This window comes from Chenopodium album, chromosome 17 (genome assembly GCF_948465745.1).
Source record: "Chenopodium album chromosome 17, dcCheAlbu1.1, whole genome shotgun sequence".
Classification (NCBI taxonomy): Eukaryota; Viridiplantae; Streptophyta; class Magnoliopsida; order Caryophyllales; family Amaranthaceae; genus Chenopodium; species Chenopodium album.
This window is the reverse complement of record NC_137850.1, coordinates 420823-438930: the sequence shown is the minus strand read 5'-3', so window position 1 is coordinate 438930 and position 18108 is coordinate 420823. Positions and strand designations below refer to the sequence as shown.

General features: G+C 35.1%; 2 protein-coding genes and 1 pseudogene across 4 annotated transcripts; all 3 read right to left on the bottom strand.

Moving 5' to 3' along the window:
* Nucleotides 1-220: 220 nt before the first annotated feature.
* Nucleotides 221-1907, bottom strand: LOC145589310 (uncharacterized). Its single transcript, XM_081645829.1, has one exon. The coding sequence runs from the start codon at nucleotides 1903-1905 to the stop codon at nucleotides 487-489; it is 1419 nt and encodes a 472-aa protein (XP_081501955.1). The 5' UTR covers nucleotides 1906-1907; the 3' UTR covers nucleotides 221-486.
* A 651-nt stretch (nucleotides 1908-2558) lies between these two features.
* Nucleotides 2559-7813, bottom strand: LOC145587281 (pentatricopeptide repeat-containing protein At4g33990-like). Of its 2 annotated transcripts, XR_014101239.1 has the most exons (4): nucleotides 7706-7813; nucleotides 6231-6345; nucleotides 3300-5967; nucleotides 2559-3174 (listed from the first exon to the last, which is right to left on the bottom strand). XR_014101239.1 is itself a non-coding variant. In XM_081644016.1 (3 exons), exons 2-3 carry the CDS (start codon nucleotides 6254-6256, stop codon nucleotides 3528-3530), a joined length of 2466 nt encoding a protein of 821 aa, XP_081500142.1. In that variant the 5' UTR covers nucleotides 6257-6345; nucleotides 7706-7813; the 3' UTR covers nucleotides 2559-3527. The 2 variants fall into 2 exon arrangements, 1 of the variants encoding a protein (XP_081500142.1); XM_081644016.1 differs by having other exon boundaries at nucleotides 2559-5967.
* A 2886-nt stretch (nucleotides 7814-10699) lies between these two features.
* LOC145587280 (uncharacterized) lies at nucleotides 10700-17633 on the bottom strand (annotated as a pseudogene). The gene is made up of 9 exons (XR_014101238.1): nucleotides 16855-17633; nucleotides 15658-16004; nucleotides 14605-14896; nucleotides 14337-14495; nucleotides 13619-13983; nucleotides 13139-13204; nucleotides 12988-13036; nucleotides 12258-12378; nucleotides 10700-11135 (listed from the first exon to the last, which is right to left on the bottom strand). The product of XR_014101238.1 is annotated as an uncharacterized LOC145587280 (transcript).
* Between the last annotated feature and the right edge of the window lie 475 nt (nucleotides 17634-18108).

Here is an 18108-nt window from a genome sequence, read left to right as displayed (position 1 = left end):
CCATAATTAGTAATATATTGCAGATAATTTTTTTTTTGTTTAAATTCTCTCCTTAATTTAAGGAGCTCGTTTCTTAGTGTTTATCCAATCCAATTTGATATTATTTTAAGCAATAATATCGTCAACTAAGTGTGATTAAAAAATTAATTAGAATTCCTCAAAAAAAAAAAAAAAAAAAAAAAAGAGGAAAAAGAAAATTTAAGTATTTTGAAAGCACAAATCAACACGAATCTAGCAAATTCACTATGTTTAAACCTATACAAATCACAAGGTAGACAAGGTTTTTCTATCTTTAAATGGAACAGACCATATGAAACAAAGTTACAAACCACACTAGCAGGATGACATTTTAATTTTGAAACAATTCCAAGGAAATATTTATTTTCTGACATTATCTCATTGGATCACTCAGATAGAAATTTGATCATAAGCATCTTAAAGCTTTATTAGGCACATTAATAATAGCAGTAATCAATTGATTAAATTTCATCTTACAAGGCCCAAGTTAAGGATGCCCCAGGAAGTCTGAGGCCAAGACCTTTCCTTGGATTTCATGAGCATAACTCTTGCCCATGCAATCCAACCTTCCCAAGACATCCTCTTATCCCATGGACTTCCCCATTCCAGCAGAAGAATCAGCCCTCTTTCCGCCTGTCGTTCCGCTTCCTCGAACCTTTCCTTGCCCAGATACAGCTGACTTAGAACCACACGAGGCTCCCCAACAAAAGGGTTCTTTTCAATGCTCTTTAACAGCAATTCCTCTGCCTTTTCCATTCCTATCTTTCCATGCTCACATACAGCTTCCCAGTACAAGTCTCTTGCTTCTATTTGCTCCTCTGCCTTCAAAACTTTTGTGCAATTGTCGAAAATTGGTGGTACAACCAGCTCTAAATCTTCATCTCTTCCTTCTAATACCTTTGTCATTGTCTTTTTCCTCTCCTCCATCATAATCTCTTCTTCCCTCACAAGTAGCATATAAACTGCCCCCATCTTTGACAGTGAGTTCAGCCAAAGCCCTGGCTTACCATCTCCAGGCCACAAGGATTGGATATTATTGCCAGAAAATTCAAGTCGGCCATTAGAGTTATCAAACAAGACATCCTGGAAGCTAAATAGCTGATCACTGAAGTCAGCTATAGTCATTAAAACAAAAATTGCGACAATCCTTCTAGAAACCCTGATATCTTCCCCTGTTTTAATGTGTTTCACCACCACCCCATCTTCAGGAACCAAAGAATTGATCTTCTGCCTCCAATTTTCATCTCTGCTCGACAATCCTTTCTCTTTGACATCTTGAAGTGAGTTCTCAGACATTTTCAAGTGGTCAATGAGTTGAGAATCAGAGTAATGAAATATGAGGTGATCATGGATGAGGGGTTGCCTAGGAACGATGCAGAAGAGGTGGATGAGCCTTTCAGCCGCGTCACCAACATAATCTCGGACAGTTTGACGGGCGGTGGAGGGATCAAAGATGGCAAGATTGACATAAGAGTTGGAGTAGGCAGAGTGAAAGAGGCCACAAAGGCAAACAGCATCAGAAGCACCCCAGAGTTTGAGTATACGGTACATGTCGAAAAGGTGTTCAAGGAAGCTACCATGCTTATGCCAGCACTCCCCTGCACCAACAGATCGAAGCACAGCCATCAAGGAAGGGAGTTTGGCATCGATGTTTTCCAAGTCACCACGGAGGAATGGTCTGGCTGCTTCCAGGAGGGTGGGAAGGTAGTCGTCGCGGCTGCTGCTGCTGTAGGAGGCATCCTGATCTGATGAATTAGGCGACATCTCTATCTGGTTGTGGATGAATGCAAAAGAGAGGAGAGTGTGATAATCAAGGTGGCAAGGCTTAGGATGAAAACAAATAAAATAGAGTAAAGACTTTGATTCCTGAGCTAATATAATCAGCATTAGATGCGCAGTTTGTTGGGAAGTGATAAGATGGACCTATTGTCCACTTCATCACAGATGACTAAGAACACAATCATAAACACTATCCTTTTTTTTTTTTTTGGAAAGAATAAACACCATCCTTTTTGGAGGTTTGGTATTATTATGTCAGATATTTTATTTGAAAGGGGAATATTGTTACCACGTATGCATACACATGCATGGCAGATAAAAGAGAATTTGTTTTTGGCTTGTTAAAAAAAAAAAAAAATTATCTTTATTTTTGGCTCTTACTTTGTAACAAGAAGGAATCCGTCATCTATTATTAATCTATACCATTTTCATCATCACTAGCTGCTCAAATGACGCTTTTGATATAGGCACAAACTTTTTCTGATGCTTGCCACAAGTATCCTTTCTACTTTTACTTAATTAATAATATAATTAATTTGATTGTGCCAAAACAGCATACTAACGGTTAACCATCAATGATAATAAATCTGTTAAGCGCATAAAAGGAACGCGAAAAGATAAATATTGAACCACAATGCTGTGATTTTCGAAATAATCACAGCATATTATATCAGCTAAAACATCACTCAATTCAATTCAAATAGCCATATAAACACAAAAGTACTATGAGTTTGCCTCATTCAAAGCAGAAATAAAAGCAGCAAAACTTGAGCAGGCATTTCAAATGGTTGAATTATCCAACCATTGCCTTTTAAATGGTTTCCATTTCCACTAAAAAATTTCTGTCTTACCTAAATAAACACTTACAATACCACTAAACATCCAACAATCACTCAATCAACTAAGAAGCAACAACAAACTTCACCATTCTTAAAGCAGGAAGAAAATTTAACAACATCAAGCTAGCAAAATACAAATCTACATAATAAACCGTGAGGAACTCTCTTTTTATTTCAACGATAAATTAATCTATTTTAGATATTTATCGTTGACATTAAATTCTTGAGGAGTGGTGCCAAAATTTTGATGGTACTCCATGATCCCATCTATAACATAATCCTTTGTAGCTCTACACCAAATAAAAGTGTATGTAATATTGTACTAAAAAATGACAACTCTGAAATACCTTATAAAGGAGGAAAAGATGATATCACCAGAGACATAGTAAATGGCATGGACGCCCTTCTGCAGCATGCCACATTGTGAAAAGTGGCAACTAGTGTTTGTTACAGTGTTTTGGGGCCAAAAATTAAGTTAAAAATCTTCAAAGGGAATACATGTATATATGTGAAGGCATCTTCCCAGAGTTTCTCAAAACTGAAATAAATAGTTGTATTGATCATCAGGTCAAAAATATAAATATGTAACAGCACTCAAAACTTTGGGAAAAACGGGAAGAAGTATTTAATCATTATTAGCATTTAGCAGGCACAGTGCAATACCATGAAAGTGGATACCTATGACGATTAGCAGCACGATCTTAACCATTATCCTCAAGCTTATAATATCTTCTTTGACAAAGGTGCCAATGGATATGACATAATATTCGAGCCATCAGAAGCTAAGTTAGATATTTTTCCCTCCTTCCCCAGAAAAGAGACTAACATGACAGCATTGAAATGCTCAATATCAACCAGCGGAATAAGCAATGGAAACTGACAGAAACAAATTCACCAATAATCCCCACATGAGCAAGCCCCATCCTTGAAGTGATGGAAACGATTAGAATCCCTCACAATAATTTCCCTCTCAGAAATTTTAGAAACAAACTTGGTCCAATTGTGGCAATCTCCACAAACTCTCAAATTTTTGAAAATCCTAACAACACTTTTTGAAGGAGTGCTAATCAATGCATAAGTAATAGCCAATCTTTCATTGTGACTTGAAAGAATATGTTCCTTCTCGTCCTCCTCCACATCCTGTAGCACAAATCTATAGTCTGGAACATACCCAAGCCTCTTTACTTTATCAGTCAGAGAGTTCAACTCACTGTAGATCTGATCATACTCAGGGTGAGACTTGTTACCGGTGTAGAAAACATCAATTTTGTTGCACACTTCAACAGAGCTCCAGCCTGGAGTCTTCTTCAATCCTCTGCCCAAAGCCGATGATCTCATCTCATTAACCCCTTCCCATTTCCCCACATTTGCATAAATATTTGACATCAAAACATAGTATCCTACATTTTCTGAATCAATGGAAAACAGCTGATCAGAAGCATATTTTGCCAGTTCAACGTTTCCATGTGTTCGACAAGCAGCAAGCAGAGCACCCCAAACAGAAGAATCTGGCTGCACTTTCATATCCTTGATAAAATTATATGCCTTCTCTAGTGACCCAGCTCTGCCAAGCATATCTACCATGCAACCATAGTGCCTTAAATTAGGTTTGATTCCAAATTTATCTTGCATTAAATGGAAGCACCATTGACCTTTGTCAACAAGTCCTGTATGGCTGCAAGCGGACAATAATGCTAAGAAAGTCACATGATCTGGAACCACACCTTCCTGCAGCATTTCTTTAAAAAGATTTAAACATGTCTCAACATGTCCATGGATCCCATGGCAGGATATAATGGCGTTCCAAGTCACAGAGCTCATACTTGGAACCTCATAGAATAAGGATAATGCAATATCTAATCTACCACATTTCCCATACAAGTCGATTAAACAAGTACCTACATATGTATCCAAGTGAAGAGACATCTTAATGACACGGCCATGAATTTTCATACCTTGTTGCAAAGCCCCTAGATGAGAATAAGCTGGTAGCACACTCACCCAGGTTCCTTGGTTGGGAGTTACTTCCATGCAGGATTCTAGCTCAAAGAATGCTTCTGAAGCTTCACTTGCAAGGCCATTCTGGGTGTAGCCTGAGATCAAAGTGTTCCATGAAATAATATCTTTTTTAGGCATCTCATGAAAAACCTTCTGTGCATAATCTAAGATCCCTAATTTAGCATACATGTCCAGAAGAGCATTTCCCATAATGACATTACCCATAAGATAAGCTCTCCTTACGATAAACCCATGAAGCAGTCTGCCATTTTGACAATCCCCAAGTTGAGCAACACTTGCAGAAAGACTCACTAGTGTCAATATGTCAGGCTTTAGTCCATGGCACTGCATCCCTCTAAAAAATCTAATAGCATTGATACCATTTTCATTCTGCTCATATGCAGATATAATAGAGTTCCATGAGACTCTGTCTTTAGCTAACATCTTATCAAAAACCTCCTGTGCCTGCTGCAGATAACCAAATTTTGCATACATATTAATCAAAGCATTGGAAACAAAGACCTCATGCTCTAGACCATGCTTTATGGCATATACATGGATCATAATACCACTGAAGAAGTCACCAACAAAAGCACAAACAGGAAGAATACTAGCTATAGTTACAGGGTCCAAATGTATGCCTTCCAATCTCATTTCATTGACAACTTCTAATGCTTTTTCCACATAGCCATTCAGGCACAATCCAGAAATCATGGCATTCCAAGAAGCTGAATCCCGGAATGGCATATAAGTGAAAATGTTTTGTGCATCAGCCACAAGACCAAATCTAGAATACATATGAATCAAGGAAGCAGCCACAAAAACATCCCACAAAAAACCAACTTTGAGAACCCTACAGTGAATTTTCTGTCCATCCAAAAGGCTCTGACAAGCCTTCAGGATAGGAGGGAAGGTGTAATTATCAGGCAGAACCGTCGCTGATAATATCAGCTCATTGAAGCAATTCAACGCTTCACTGCAAGAGCCAGTGCGCACATATGCAGCTATCATTGAATTCCAAGTGTAAGCATCTTTTGAAGGGATATTGCCAAAAGTTTTACGAGCAAAAGCCAACTCTCCGTGATAAGCATAAAGATTAATAAGCCTAGTGCTAACATATATACTTTGAGCTGTTCCAGAGACCACAAGAAGGGCATGAACTCTCTTAACAACGTGTGCACTGAAGCAGAGCCTGAATAGATCCTCAATGTCCACCTTTTTATCCTTATGTTCAAAGCCATTTGATGATGCCTGCAAAGGATTTGAAATTGTTGATTTTGACAGGCAACGGCGCCAAAGCCTTTGCCAAGTTCTAGCCTGACATGGCGATGATCTGCATTAAGACTAACCAGGAATCAGCTCAGCAATGAAAATATCAGCAAATTAACAGAGCAAATTATGACAGCATTAAGGAGCAAATTACGAGGGAGAGAGAAGGATAGACAAACAGTAATATCAACAAGTCTTATTTAGGAATAATTACGAGGGAGAGAAAAGGATAGACAAACAGTAATATCAACAAGTCTTATTTAGGAATAATTATGAGGGAGAGAGAAGGATAGACAAACAGTAATTTCTCAAAAATATGAACCGAACCTGGTGAACACCAAAAGTTGAATCATCCAACTGTCACCGGAAATATCGCAAATAAAAAATTAAGAGCTCAACATGCATATACACCCATTTCAGCCACCAAAATGTAGGCAAAAACCTGCATAGTATATCTAAATTAGAGAAATTGATTTGCCTTGAAGGCCAAGCCAAAAATGTGACTAATATTATATTCAGGATGATAAGATAATAACTTTAGCAACACAATATACAACTTTGCAATGTACAGTCTAAACTGTAAAGCATACCATGCCAGATGTACTTTTGCAGTTTTTGGTTTATAAGTGTTATGAAATTATGAGTTTTTTAAATTAGTATTTTTTACATTTTGATTTGGGTTCTTGAAGAAAAAAAAGAAAGAAGAAGAGAAATTAAACTGAATTATAAACTACAAGATATAGTGATGTGTGACTCTCAACAACTGATTACTTAAATCACAAACAATAATACAGTACAAAGCAACTAGGATGTACAGATTTAGCCCTTTTTTATTCATTTACAAGAGAGCTAAAGTTTTGATATCATAGTTTTTAATATTCCTAAGCTTGAAAACACGAGGATCCTAATGTTTTGATATCTTAGTAAAGTTTTTTATATCCTCAGAGTATATAGAAGACCATTATAGTTCTTGAAAGCAGATCTTACAAGGTTTGTGCCTCGGCAAATATATCTTAAATTGGTGCAAAGTGGGAGTAATTTATGAATTTCCTGCGTATTATTGGAAACACACCATGTACTCCTAAGGTTTGCAAAAAGCTTTTGACGTGCCCTTAGTAAATCAATAACCCAAGTCTTTTAATCAATCAAACCATCTTCCTTATAAAACTCTAATTCTTCGTTTTTCATCCCATCAACTCTTTGTCTCTTCGATCACCACTCTTTCCTCCTCTTACAAGTAGGGGCCAATGCTCAACACCACTTTCACTAAAACCCCATAGACTAGACTTCTCCACTAAAAGCAAACAGTTGAATTAAATGACTAAACTACCCCTTCACCTTCGTTGTCTTCTTTCCCATGGGCAATTCAACATCCTCTTATCTCATGGACTCCCAGAATATCAGATTTCAGTATAAGGAATCAAAGTTAGCGGCTTTTGATCATCTCTACCATATAAACTACATATTATCATCAATCAGTGGCTTCATACAACACTACACTAAACAATTTACTATCATAAATAAGCTTGTTTGGAGTTACTAGTAGCTCATAAAGCTCCATTATCATAGTTCCGTCTTAACATTAAAGGTTTGGTCTTGCAACAGATTACCAATGAATTTCGACACAATAATCAAATTAGCCTAAAAAACATACCATATATTCTTCTTGCTCAGCGTAAATTGCATATACAGTTATAAATTTTGCAGTAACAAAATCGGTCGTTAATTAACGATAATGTGAAACTGAAAAACCTAGACTGTGAAATTGATATTTGATAATTAAAAACAGGAAGTTTTTTTACCTGAGAAACTGTTTCAATGAAGCAAGCCACTTCAATGGGGAAATCAGAGTACGCTTCAATGGAGTAGAGAGAGTTAGAGAGGTGCTTATTAATTTTAAGTGAAAAGCCCCAAAACCCAAAGGACTAAGGAGCCAGTTTAATGTTTACAATTTTATTTAAGGAATTTGGATTTTTATTACCATTGACCTTAACAATTTTTTTTTTTTTTTGTTTGTTTGTTTAAAGAGCCACGAGGAAGGGGTGAAAATCGATCTCAGGATCTCCTGGCACCGGGAAGAAAACTCTAACCACTTGAGCTATTCCTCAATCTCATTAAACTTTACAATTTTAATGCGAACTAATCAATCAATCATCAATAAATATATTAAAAGACACTACACTAATGACACGTCATTTTCTGGGGTGTCCATAGTAACATTTTTATTTTTTCAAAAAAATTGAAATATTTAAGGAAGTTATTTGAAAAATGTTTGTATTTGTCAACCATATTATGATCAATAATATATACCTATAATTTCCTATGTTGATACACAATTAGCAATAGTTGTAATATTTTGTTGGAAATATTATCAAGGAAATAAATAACACGAAGTATTTTTTAAGAAGATGTAATTTTGGTGAAATATTTTGTATGAATATAATCTTGATTACATATCAATAAACATTTTACAAAATTTTCGATTTATATTTTTTGGAAATCACTATATTATAAATTGAAGAATTTATCAAAAACATAATTCAGTTACATAAATGGACTACACTTTTTTTTAAGGGAAAATGGACTACACTAAAAAAAAAGAAAAATAAAAATAAAAAAAACTCCAATATAGTTGTTTTTTTCTTCATTTTAGTAAAGCCAATAGTAATGTAATGAATTAATCCATCTACATCAACGAATTTAGTATGATTTATAGAGAGTAGAATTTAATTAAGATTATGAATTTTCTTCTCTTTTCATAAAACATAATTTTGAGGGATACTAAACCTTTTAAACAATCTTGTTGCACAAGATCATTATTTGCCTCTTTTAATTGAGCGTTTTCAACCGCATATACTAAGCAATTTTTTTTTATTATACTAATAAATTTATCTAAAGAAAATATGGAGTAATTAAAATAACCGTGCAAGGCACGGAACCTAACTTAGTTCATTATGTAAGTCGGTTTAAAAAAAAATCTTACAATATTGTTCATGTAGGTTTGGTTTTAAGGTTCGATATTTTTCAGTATAAAATCGAGAACAATGTTCGATTTTATATAAACCGTTAAGGTGTTAATGCCATTTGAGGTTTCATATAGTTAGAAATGCCAACAATGTTAACAATTTTATATTGGCAAATACAATACCGAACCTTGAAACCGAGTCTAAGTAGTAGACGCTATTGTGAAAAATAGATTTTAAACCAATATACATAGTATATACTTGTTTGGCATCGTTTTTTGTTTTAGTTTTTTGTTTTTCTGAAAACAAAAAACCAAAAACTGGAAACAAGAAAAAGGTGTTTCCAGTTTTCTGTTGTCAGGTTTCAAACTTATCATGATTTTAATAAGTTTAACTAATTTTTAATTCATTATATGACATATATCATATGATTTTATAAAACAAAAAACCAAAAAACAGAAAACCACAGCGATTAGGTTTTTACATTATTTAGGGAAATCGCTCAATTTTACTATGTATCTATTTTTATTTTATTTTTTTGAAATTTTTTTTTTAATTTTACTATTAGCAAAAACACAAAAAAAAAAAAAAACCTACCTACTAACAACTTTTGTTAGAAAAAACGTTAGTGGGCCCACTCTTCAACTATTAATTTGTTATCTTGATTTGCATGTCAAAAAATATTTCGTTAAAGTTTTGGAGGTATTTGACCCTTAAGTGTCCAAATTGATTGACCTCAGTAAAAAATCATGTAAAGACCTCGTTTTGCATGTCACTATTATTTCTTTTTTTTTTTTTGCCGCGGATATTTTTCGAGTAAAGTATTTTGCGTCAATTTTACTCCTTAAGATGCCAATTGACATTTTTCGTTAGGGTTTCGTTAGTGGTTAGTTCGTAATTTGTTTTTTCCTCTCAATTTGCGTGATGAAAAATGTTTTGTTATATAAATAAATACTAAGTCTATATGAGTTCTATATTGTTACTCATGGACAACAAAAATAGATCCTAATGATGAAGGTGACCTTTGTAAATTTTGAGGTTGAGGTAGGGATAAAAAATGGCTCTTGGTCGTGTTGGGTCGTGCCTCATGCCAGACCCATGTTCTTTGGGGTTAATTAGGCCCGCCCCATTGCTCAGCTCACGAGTCTTGTGCCGGGCCGAAGTTTTCAAAAGGTTGGCCCATGCACGACCAAGGCCCACGTGCCGTGCTGCATGCCTAAGCAAAATTGCATTTATTTTAGCATGCTTTATCGTATCGGGCCCGACCGTGCCGTGTCTTATCATGCTTCTCCTAAATAAAGGCGGACCAGGCCCAACCCAGTGCCATCTTTAGGTAGAGGTGATCACGGATTGGATATCCGATATTAGAAATATGGGATATTCGAAATCCGAATTTGATTCGAATAGTTTCAAATGATATCTGACAATTTTTGGATTGGATATACCGGATATCCAATATCCGCAATATTATATAATAAGTTTTAATTGTTTTAAGAGAAAATGTGAAATACGAAAGAATACCCAATATTTGGATATTTGGATCGGATATCCGTCATCTAAATTCTTGATATTTGGATTCGATATACATTATCCGAAATTTTTGAATCGGACATTCAATTTGGAATTAGTATCATAATGAATGTGGATCAGATCTTTGAATAGTTTTGCTCAGCCCTAGATTGAAAAAGACTGATGACCGAAGACCTCTTCAACATAGATTAAATCTCAGGAGTAGTTTAGCCTATACGAGTTTTTTTTTTTTTTTTTTTTTTTTACACCTGAAAATTCTTTGATAGGTGTTCCAATTATCTAACCAGAAAGAAAAATTCTCACCATCCCCATTTTACAATTTAATTGAGTTGCTAATGATGATAATAAGTTAAACAGCAGGTGATTATCAATGTATAACATGTAACTCCTGATCCACTTTTTAATAGTAACTAAATATTTCAATAAAATCAAATCAAAAACACAATTGATCTACTGTAATCGTGAAAGGTTGCTTCAGCAAAACTTCTGAAGTTGGTTGGCTACAGAAGTTTTCAGCTTGAATTGATTATCTTGAGAGACGAAAGCCTTCATCTATCATAGTAGCAAGGAAGACACCATCATCTCCAAACAAACTTGAATGACTTTCAGCGAACATGCTGCATGGGAGAATTGGCAACTAGTGACAGATCATTATTAAGCTGTTTCGTGTGCAGGAATCATGTTTAAAATCTTTAACAGGAATGTGAATGTCAAGGCATCATCCTGGAGCTTCTCAAATCTGAATTATACATCAGCATGTCAGATCATAAAATCCATACAGCATCCATAACAAAATAAATGCCGTAGGTATTTAAGACAATATGTTGTCCTGAGTCTCCTGACACGCTCTACGAGTCTATAGCTCCCTTCAATCCCAAAAATAGGCCATGTTTCCAATTTAGGTTCTCACCAAATGAAACGAAGTTTCTAAATTTAGCTTCATATTTTCTGAATTACCCATAACTTAATTCTAACTTACAAATCCAGAGCACTATCACATCAATCTGGTGGAGAAAAAATAAATAGTGAATGAGGATAGTTATGATGCTTTTGCTTTAATTCACTTTCATTATTATTTAAACACACTTAAAAAAACTGCACTCTCAAATTTACAGTTTAGTCAAGGAAAGGTTTATCAGTGTTCATAGAGTAGTGGATAGTATACGAAGCTAACTTGTCAATAAAACAGCATTAATTAACCAACAAAAGTTTATATATAAGGCTGGGAGGCGATCTAGATAAGCCTTCAAGAATGCAATTCCCTTGGCACTAACTCACTTTGCTAAGGCAAACTTTAACAATTAGGGTACATATGGTTAAACAAAGGGAATGGGTAAGGAAGAGAAAGGAATTAAAAGTTTAAAATCCCTCACATCTGCTATGCTGTTTGTTTAATACAAAGAGGAAGGAAAAAAACAGCAACAACAAAACCACTACTCCTTCTCAACCCCATCTCCACCTCCACAACTACAAAGCTAAACTAGCAGGACCCTAATCATCGGAATACCATCTCACTTGCAACGGAGGTATGTTGGTGTATAGGTGGCTAAGGAAAGGGAATTAAAATACCAAAGGGGGCTAGGGAATCACGCTAGAAGACTTTGGGGGAGTGAAGAGGGTAAAGGGAATGAACAAAATGTCATTAAAAAACCAACAAAGGGAATCAACCCTCTTGATTCTCTTTCCCTTTCTTTAATACCTCGTAACAAACGCCCCCTTAGAGTACACCATTCCCGAATGTCCTACATATTTCTTTTAAAGTCATATTATACCATTCCTAATTTCCTACATTAATCATAACAAAAGTCATATTATACTTGTAGCTCATAGAAATTGACCTAGAAAAAGCAAAGAATATTACCTTCCAGATTTAGCAAAGTGTCCTGCACCAAATTCACATTTAAAAAGCAGTGTGTTGTCATCAGTCTTCGATTCCCTCAGTTTTGCCACAAATTTAGCAGGTTCCGAGTACACACGGGGATCTGCCATAGATACAATAAAAATTATATTTGGAAGTAGGGACATGAAAATTCTGCCTGAGAATGAACTACAATGGGATTCATTTACTGTCGATCATATTACAACGTCAAAGCCTACAAATCCTGGAAAAAATTAATCTCACAGGAAGTTGATTTTATCGATGAAGTGATAAATCGTATGCAAAGGTGAATGGTAAAAGGGAAGTAACAAGGAAGATGCACTTCTAAAAACAGAAAAGTAGCATCCTCAGTTTGCTTTGTCTAAAGCATTCTTGCCAAATTAAAGAAACTGTAAAGCTTACAAAGTCAATTGATCAAGGATACTACCATAAGAAGACGGTTGGGTTTTGTCCATAAAACAAACGGAGTATTTATACTGGACTAAACATCATAAGGGGATGAACAGCCTGTTCTTAACTTCTTATACATGATCATGACAAATCATTAAATCTTAGTACTTACCATGTATTCATGTAAGCCTACATGCTCATTACACAACATAAAATCTTAGTACTTACCATGTAAGCCTACATGCTCATGACAAAACATAAATCTTAGTACTTACCATGTAAGCCTACATGCTCATGACAAAACATAAATCTTAGTACTTACCATGTAAGCCAGCTGTAACCAGTATATGAGGATAGTTTTGCGCTTTAACCTGTTCACATAAGTGGTTTATCAATCAGAATGACAACTCACCGAAATCAATTATAGAGTGCCAATGAATGAAACTATTGAGAAAATAAATTGTGCAACTCACATTATCTACTGGGGAATAAGATTTCATGTAAAAATAGAACTCCTTTTCCCGAGGATCACCCCATTCCTGTCAGAACATATAGCATGCTGCAATTACTTGAAAATTTAATGGTCTATGGAGGGCATCAAGTTAGTCTATCAATCAGGAAGATCAAAATTTTTTAGTGTTAATCTGGAAAATATGAATTAGCAATATTCTACATCAGCAGACAACCAATTTTGACCTACAGGCTACAGCCTGCAGGACATTGAATTACGTAGTACATATTTTACAGGGTGTTTACTTCCCCTTTTATTATCTGAAAAGGGAATGCAAATTCGACGGAGGGGGAGGAAGTAGCATTTGGTAAAATTAAACATTCTGCCCATTATGTTAACCAAGGCTCCAGGAAGCAAAAACATGATACAATTATACGTGTGTGGGTGTAGGGTCTCCATACACATCATTATCTGCTATTAGGAGAGAGAAGATATAGGATACCTCCCATTCAGCAGTTGTCAGAGGAATCGTTGGATCAAGCATTGTTGTGACAACATCAACAAAAGGTACACCAAGTACAGCAGCCTTAAATAAATCAGGGCGCATATTCAATACTCCACCAATTAGCAATCCTCCAGCACTTCTTCCATGTATGCAGAGCTTTTCCTTTGAACAGTACTTATTTTCTATAAGATACTCAGCACATGCTATGAAATCAGTGAAAGTGTTCAGCTTCTTCAATAATTTTCCATTCTCGTACCATTTCCTACCCATTTCTCCACCACCACGTATATGAGCTATTACAAATATGAAGCCAGGTCCAACAAGGATAACCTTGATGCTTTGAAAGCAGGATCTATGCAAATCTGCCAAGACATAATACAAATTCAATAAACAACATAAAATAGGATGTATGCATGTCATTCCAGATACTAGAAAATATTAACAACTATCCACGACGACTCTCCCAGCAGAAGGTTTTCAAGATAATATAAAAAGGCTCAAAGGTTAAATTTACACTATCTTCCAAGAGAACAAACGATGGAAAGAACTAAACGTAATGCATTATGTCAGAGTATAAGGACAACAGAAAGAGAAAACATTTAATTTGTAATGTATCCAAAAGGACATAGGATTTAGAGCAGGTAACTGAAAATGTCTAGTGATTGCAATGCAAAATACAGTAGCGACTATCATTGAAGCAAAACATATGGCTCACCTCATATGATCCATAGCCATATAACAACAACGGATCAGAACCATCAAGCTTCACAAGATCCTTCCTATAAACAACTGATAATGGAATATCAGTACCATCTGATACAGTGACCCACTTTCTTTCTGCCACATAGTTTGATGAATCAAAACCACCTAATACCTAGAGGACAAGTGGATGAATTGGAATAATAAATATTGACCATCTCGTATCAAAAAATGAACAGAGGAAATCAGGAAATTTTCATTAGAGCAAATAAAAATGAGCTTACTGTATCGGTTTTCTTCAAGACACGCTCTCCACTGTCCATGTCATAGTCATATACAGAAGGAGGAGTCCTCAAGGAGCTATATGAAAATCTTATAACATTGGAAAAAAATTGCGACTCCACAGGGTGCACATCATATACAGGATCAACAAAGTCAACTTTGCGGCCCCCAGAAAGGTTTTCAAGTGGCAACCCTATGGCAGGAAGACGATAGACAACTATCTCAGGGAGACCACCTTCACGCTCAAACACGACAAGATGGTTCTGAAAAAGCTGGAAGTTTCTAATTTTTACACTGCAAAAAGCCAACCAACCCCCAACCCTCAGGCAATCAATTACAGAACTTAGATAAGGTAACAACTATTGTATCCTCCAAAATCAATGAAATGAATAATATATTTTGTTTCTGAAGATACCTAAAAAAATTTTCTTTAAACGCAGAGCATCATTTGTAACCATATAAAATCAACAAACATAAGACAATATGTTCTTCTTTTAGCATTCTCTTAAGCTAGTACGAAAAACAATAATCTATCATAAGATTCAGATTTTTCAGATTCCCAGCTTTACTTTGAAAAAGAGCTATATTGGGATCCACTGATTAATGAATGCAAACAGTAATCAGTCATCACCCTACAAACACAAGACATCTAAATGGTTTGATTTCTCCTTATCATGTATGAAAAAAAAAAAAATTGTTTCTCAAGGAAGCATTTATAATTAAAATTGACAATTTTAATAACAATGAAGCATACAAGTATAAAAGCATGCAGGATGAAATACATTTGGACAAGTTGATCCTCTCAAACCCAACATAGCCACAAAAGTCATGTCTACAATCCAGGTATATATTGAATACACATTGGTCAAAATAAGTCTTGTAGAATTCTAACAAAAAATGAAAGAAAATACTCTAACGAGTCTAGCCTACAACTTGAAGAGTGGTATAGTCCATTAAAACAAAGAAATCCATGTCTACAACCAACTAACCAAGCACACAAGATGAAGACTAAAAAAAAAACAGAAAAATAAAATAAAGAACACTGAAAGTCTTGCCTTTCCCTATGTGGAAGGAGAACTGTCATTGCAGACAGATTTTCCAGTGGACATGCTAGCAATTCCGAGTTGAAGCACGCATCAGTCCTCCTCCTTATAAAGAAATGGTCACCACGATGACCGACATATGTGGATACACCTTCTGTCCGAGGAGTCAAAACCTTGAGACCTTCTTCAGGTTTTGAAGTGTCCGGGTAGAATACAAACATCGTAGTTTTACTTCCAGATGCAACAAATAAAAACTTCTCACTCTCAGAAATATAAAGACCAAGACCAAACTTTTCATCTTCCTCATGATAAAGGCAAGAGTCACTTGATTGTTCTGTTCCCAAATTATGCAGCCACACCTGTCAATTTTGCATGTGGCACAAAGGAGGCTAATCAGAAAAAATTCTATGACAGATTAAATTTTGACAAAAATAACACAACTGATGGAAATAGAGAGCTGAATGACCAGTGGGCAGTCGTCAAACATGCCCCAAAGACGACCAACATTCTAAAATTTCTCCGAATCGCCAGTGGGAGAACGAGAACCTCATCAAGTTTAGCCAAGATCCATGTGTGTTCTTCATTGTTTAGGCAATAAGTAATCATACCAACATATCTAAAATTCTAGTATGACTCTTTTATATGTTGAGTATTTATGCATTAGAAAACCATCCCATCCAACACTATAAAAGAGCAAACAACATCATCTGCAATATGTAAAGCTTTAAGAGTATCATGTTCACAATAACGAATGGCAACAATTTCTTGTATTGTACATCACCATTGAAATCGATGACCAATTTTTTATTTTACCTAGGAAAACAGTTTTTTCCATTATCACCTAAAGATTTAGTATTGCATGTAGAACCCTTACCCTTAGGTGTAGTTTTGGGCTGTGAAACCCCATGGGTTCTCTTTTGCTTATTTGTGGTAGAGCAAGCCATCAATTTATTCACAAAATTTCCAAATTTAATCAAACAACAATCACGCGAATACTAAGCTGAAATCAAAAACGAAAACACAGGGGTACCCACAAGTCCACAACTAAACCCAAAGCTCATGTAATTTCAACTGGACAATCAATTTTGGAGATTATTAGGAACTGATAATTAAAATATGATCAATCAATCTAATACACACAATATAGTGAACTATTCAATGTATAAATACTTAAGGAAATAAGCCTAAGTTGAAGTAGAATATTGATACCTTGTCTGGTCGAAGGATCTTGTCCAACGTGGTGTATAATAAGGCTCCATTACCTGCCCATTCCACATTACACGTGACACCCAGTAGAGGCTTTTCAACATAACAGGTTGTAAAGTCTGAGCATCAATGATGTGAATAGTATAGATCGAGTATAACATGCTCAGGAGGAGCCTCAGGGCCAGTGGGCATAGTGTTTGAGTTTGGTGTTGATGGGAAATAAGGATTTGGAAAATGCAAACAATACTTGTACTCTAAATTGTAATATCTGCGCCCGCATTATTAGCGGGATTTTGATTTTATCCCCTATTTCAAGCTCATCATCTTTTCTGTAATAGAAAATTCATTTTAAGCTTTTCTTAAGTTTACAAAGTTTTTTGTCAAAAATTTTGGTGTACTACGAATGATTGAATGAAGCCCATGCGATGTCATGTTTGTAGTCATTATTAGATAATCAACTAACGGTCATGATTGGATTAAAACAAGTCTTGCTATTATAATGGTTATTCTGATATGCATGTATTGAAATTAGGTGACAATGTGACATTGTTAGGCAACAAAAATTGTCATGGTAAAATGGATATTGTCATATTGAAATTAGTTGGCTACGATAAATTAAAAAAGAACTTAGAAAAAAGGAAGGAAAAAAAAAGTCTTAGCACTAGTTAAAGGAAATAACAAAGACCATTATTTTACAAATATTATTACAACCATCATTTTAAACTCATAAACATCCCTCGTCATCAAATACGAAGTACTACATAAGTACGTAATTATTATTATAAAACCCTAACAAAGTCAATGCTTATCAATGTTTCAGGAATCAAACCAAATAAAATACGACTAGTCGCTTTTGGGAGACAAATCAAGCTTCGGATGTCGTGGCAAATTTGATACACAAGGCTTATGCTTGATCTTTTTTGTTTTCAGTTTTCTATTTTTCTCAATACAAAATCCCAAAAACAGAAAATAAGAAAAAGATGTTTTCACTTTTTTGTTGTCAGTTTTCAAAATTATCATAATTTTAATAATTTTGACTATTTTTTGATTGATTATATGACATGCATCATATGATTTTGAAAAACAAAAACCTTAAAAATAGAAAATCATAATGATGCTAAACGAACCCAAATGATATTGATCTAATTCTAATTGGATTGGAAAGTAGACTTCCAAAGCTTTTCAACTACATCATTTCTCTTATCCAAGTACCGAACAAAAGTTAAGTTATGATAACAATTTAACAACAAAAATCGC

Bases quoted from the DNA above. Each gene is read 5' to 3' on its own strand.
- LOC145589310 (XM_081645829.1), bottom strand. From the start codon at position 1,905: ATGCTGATTATATTAGCTCAGGAATCAAAGTCTTTACTCTATTTTATT.
- LOC145587281 (XM_081644016.1), bottom strand. From the start codon at position 6,256: ATGATTCAACTTTTGGTGTTCACCAG. The intron at 5,968-6,230 runs GTTCGGTTCATA...GTCTTAATGCAG, and splicing joins CAACTTTTGGTGTTCACCAG to ATCATCGCCATGTCAGGCTA.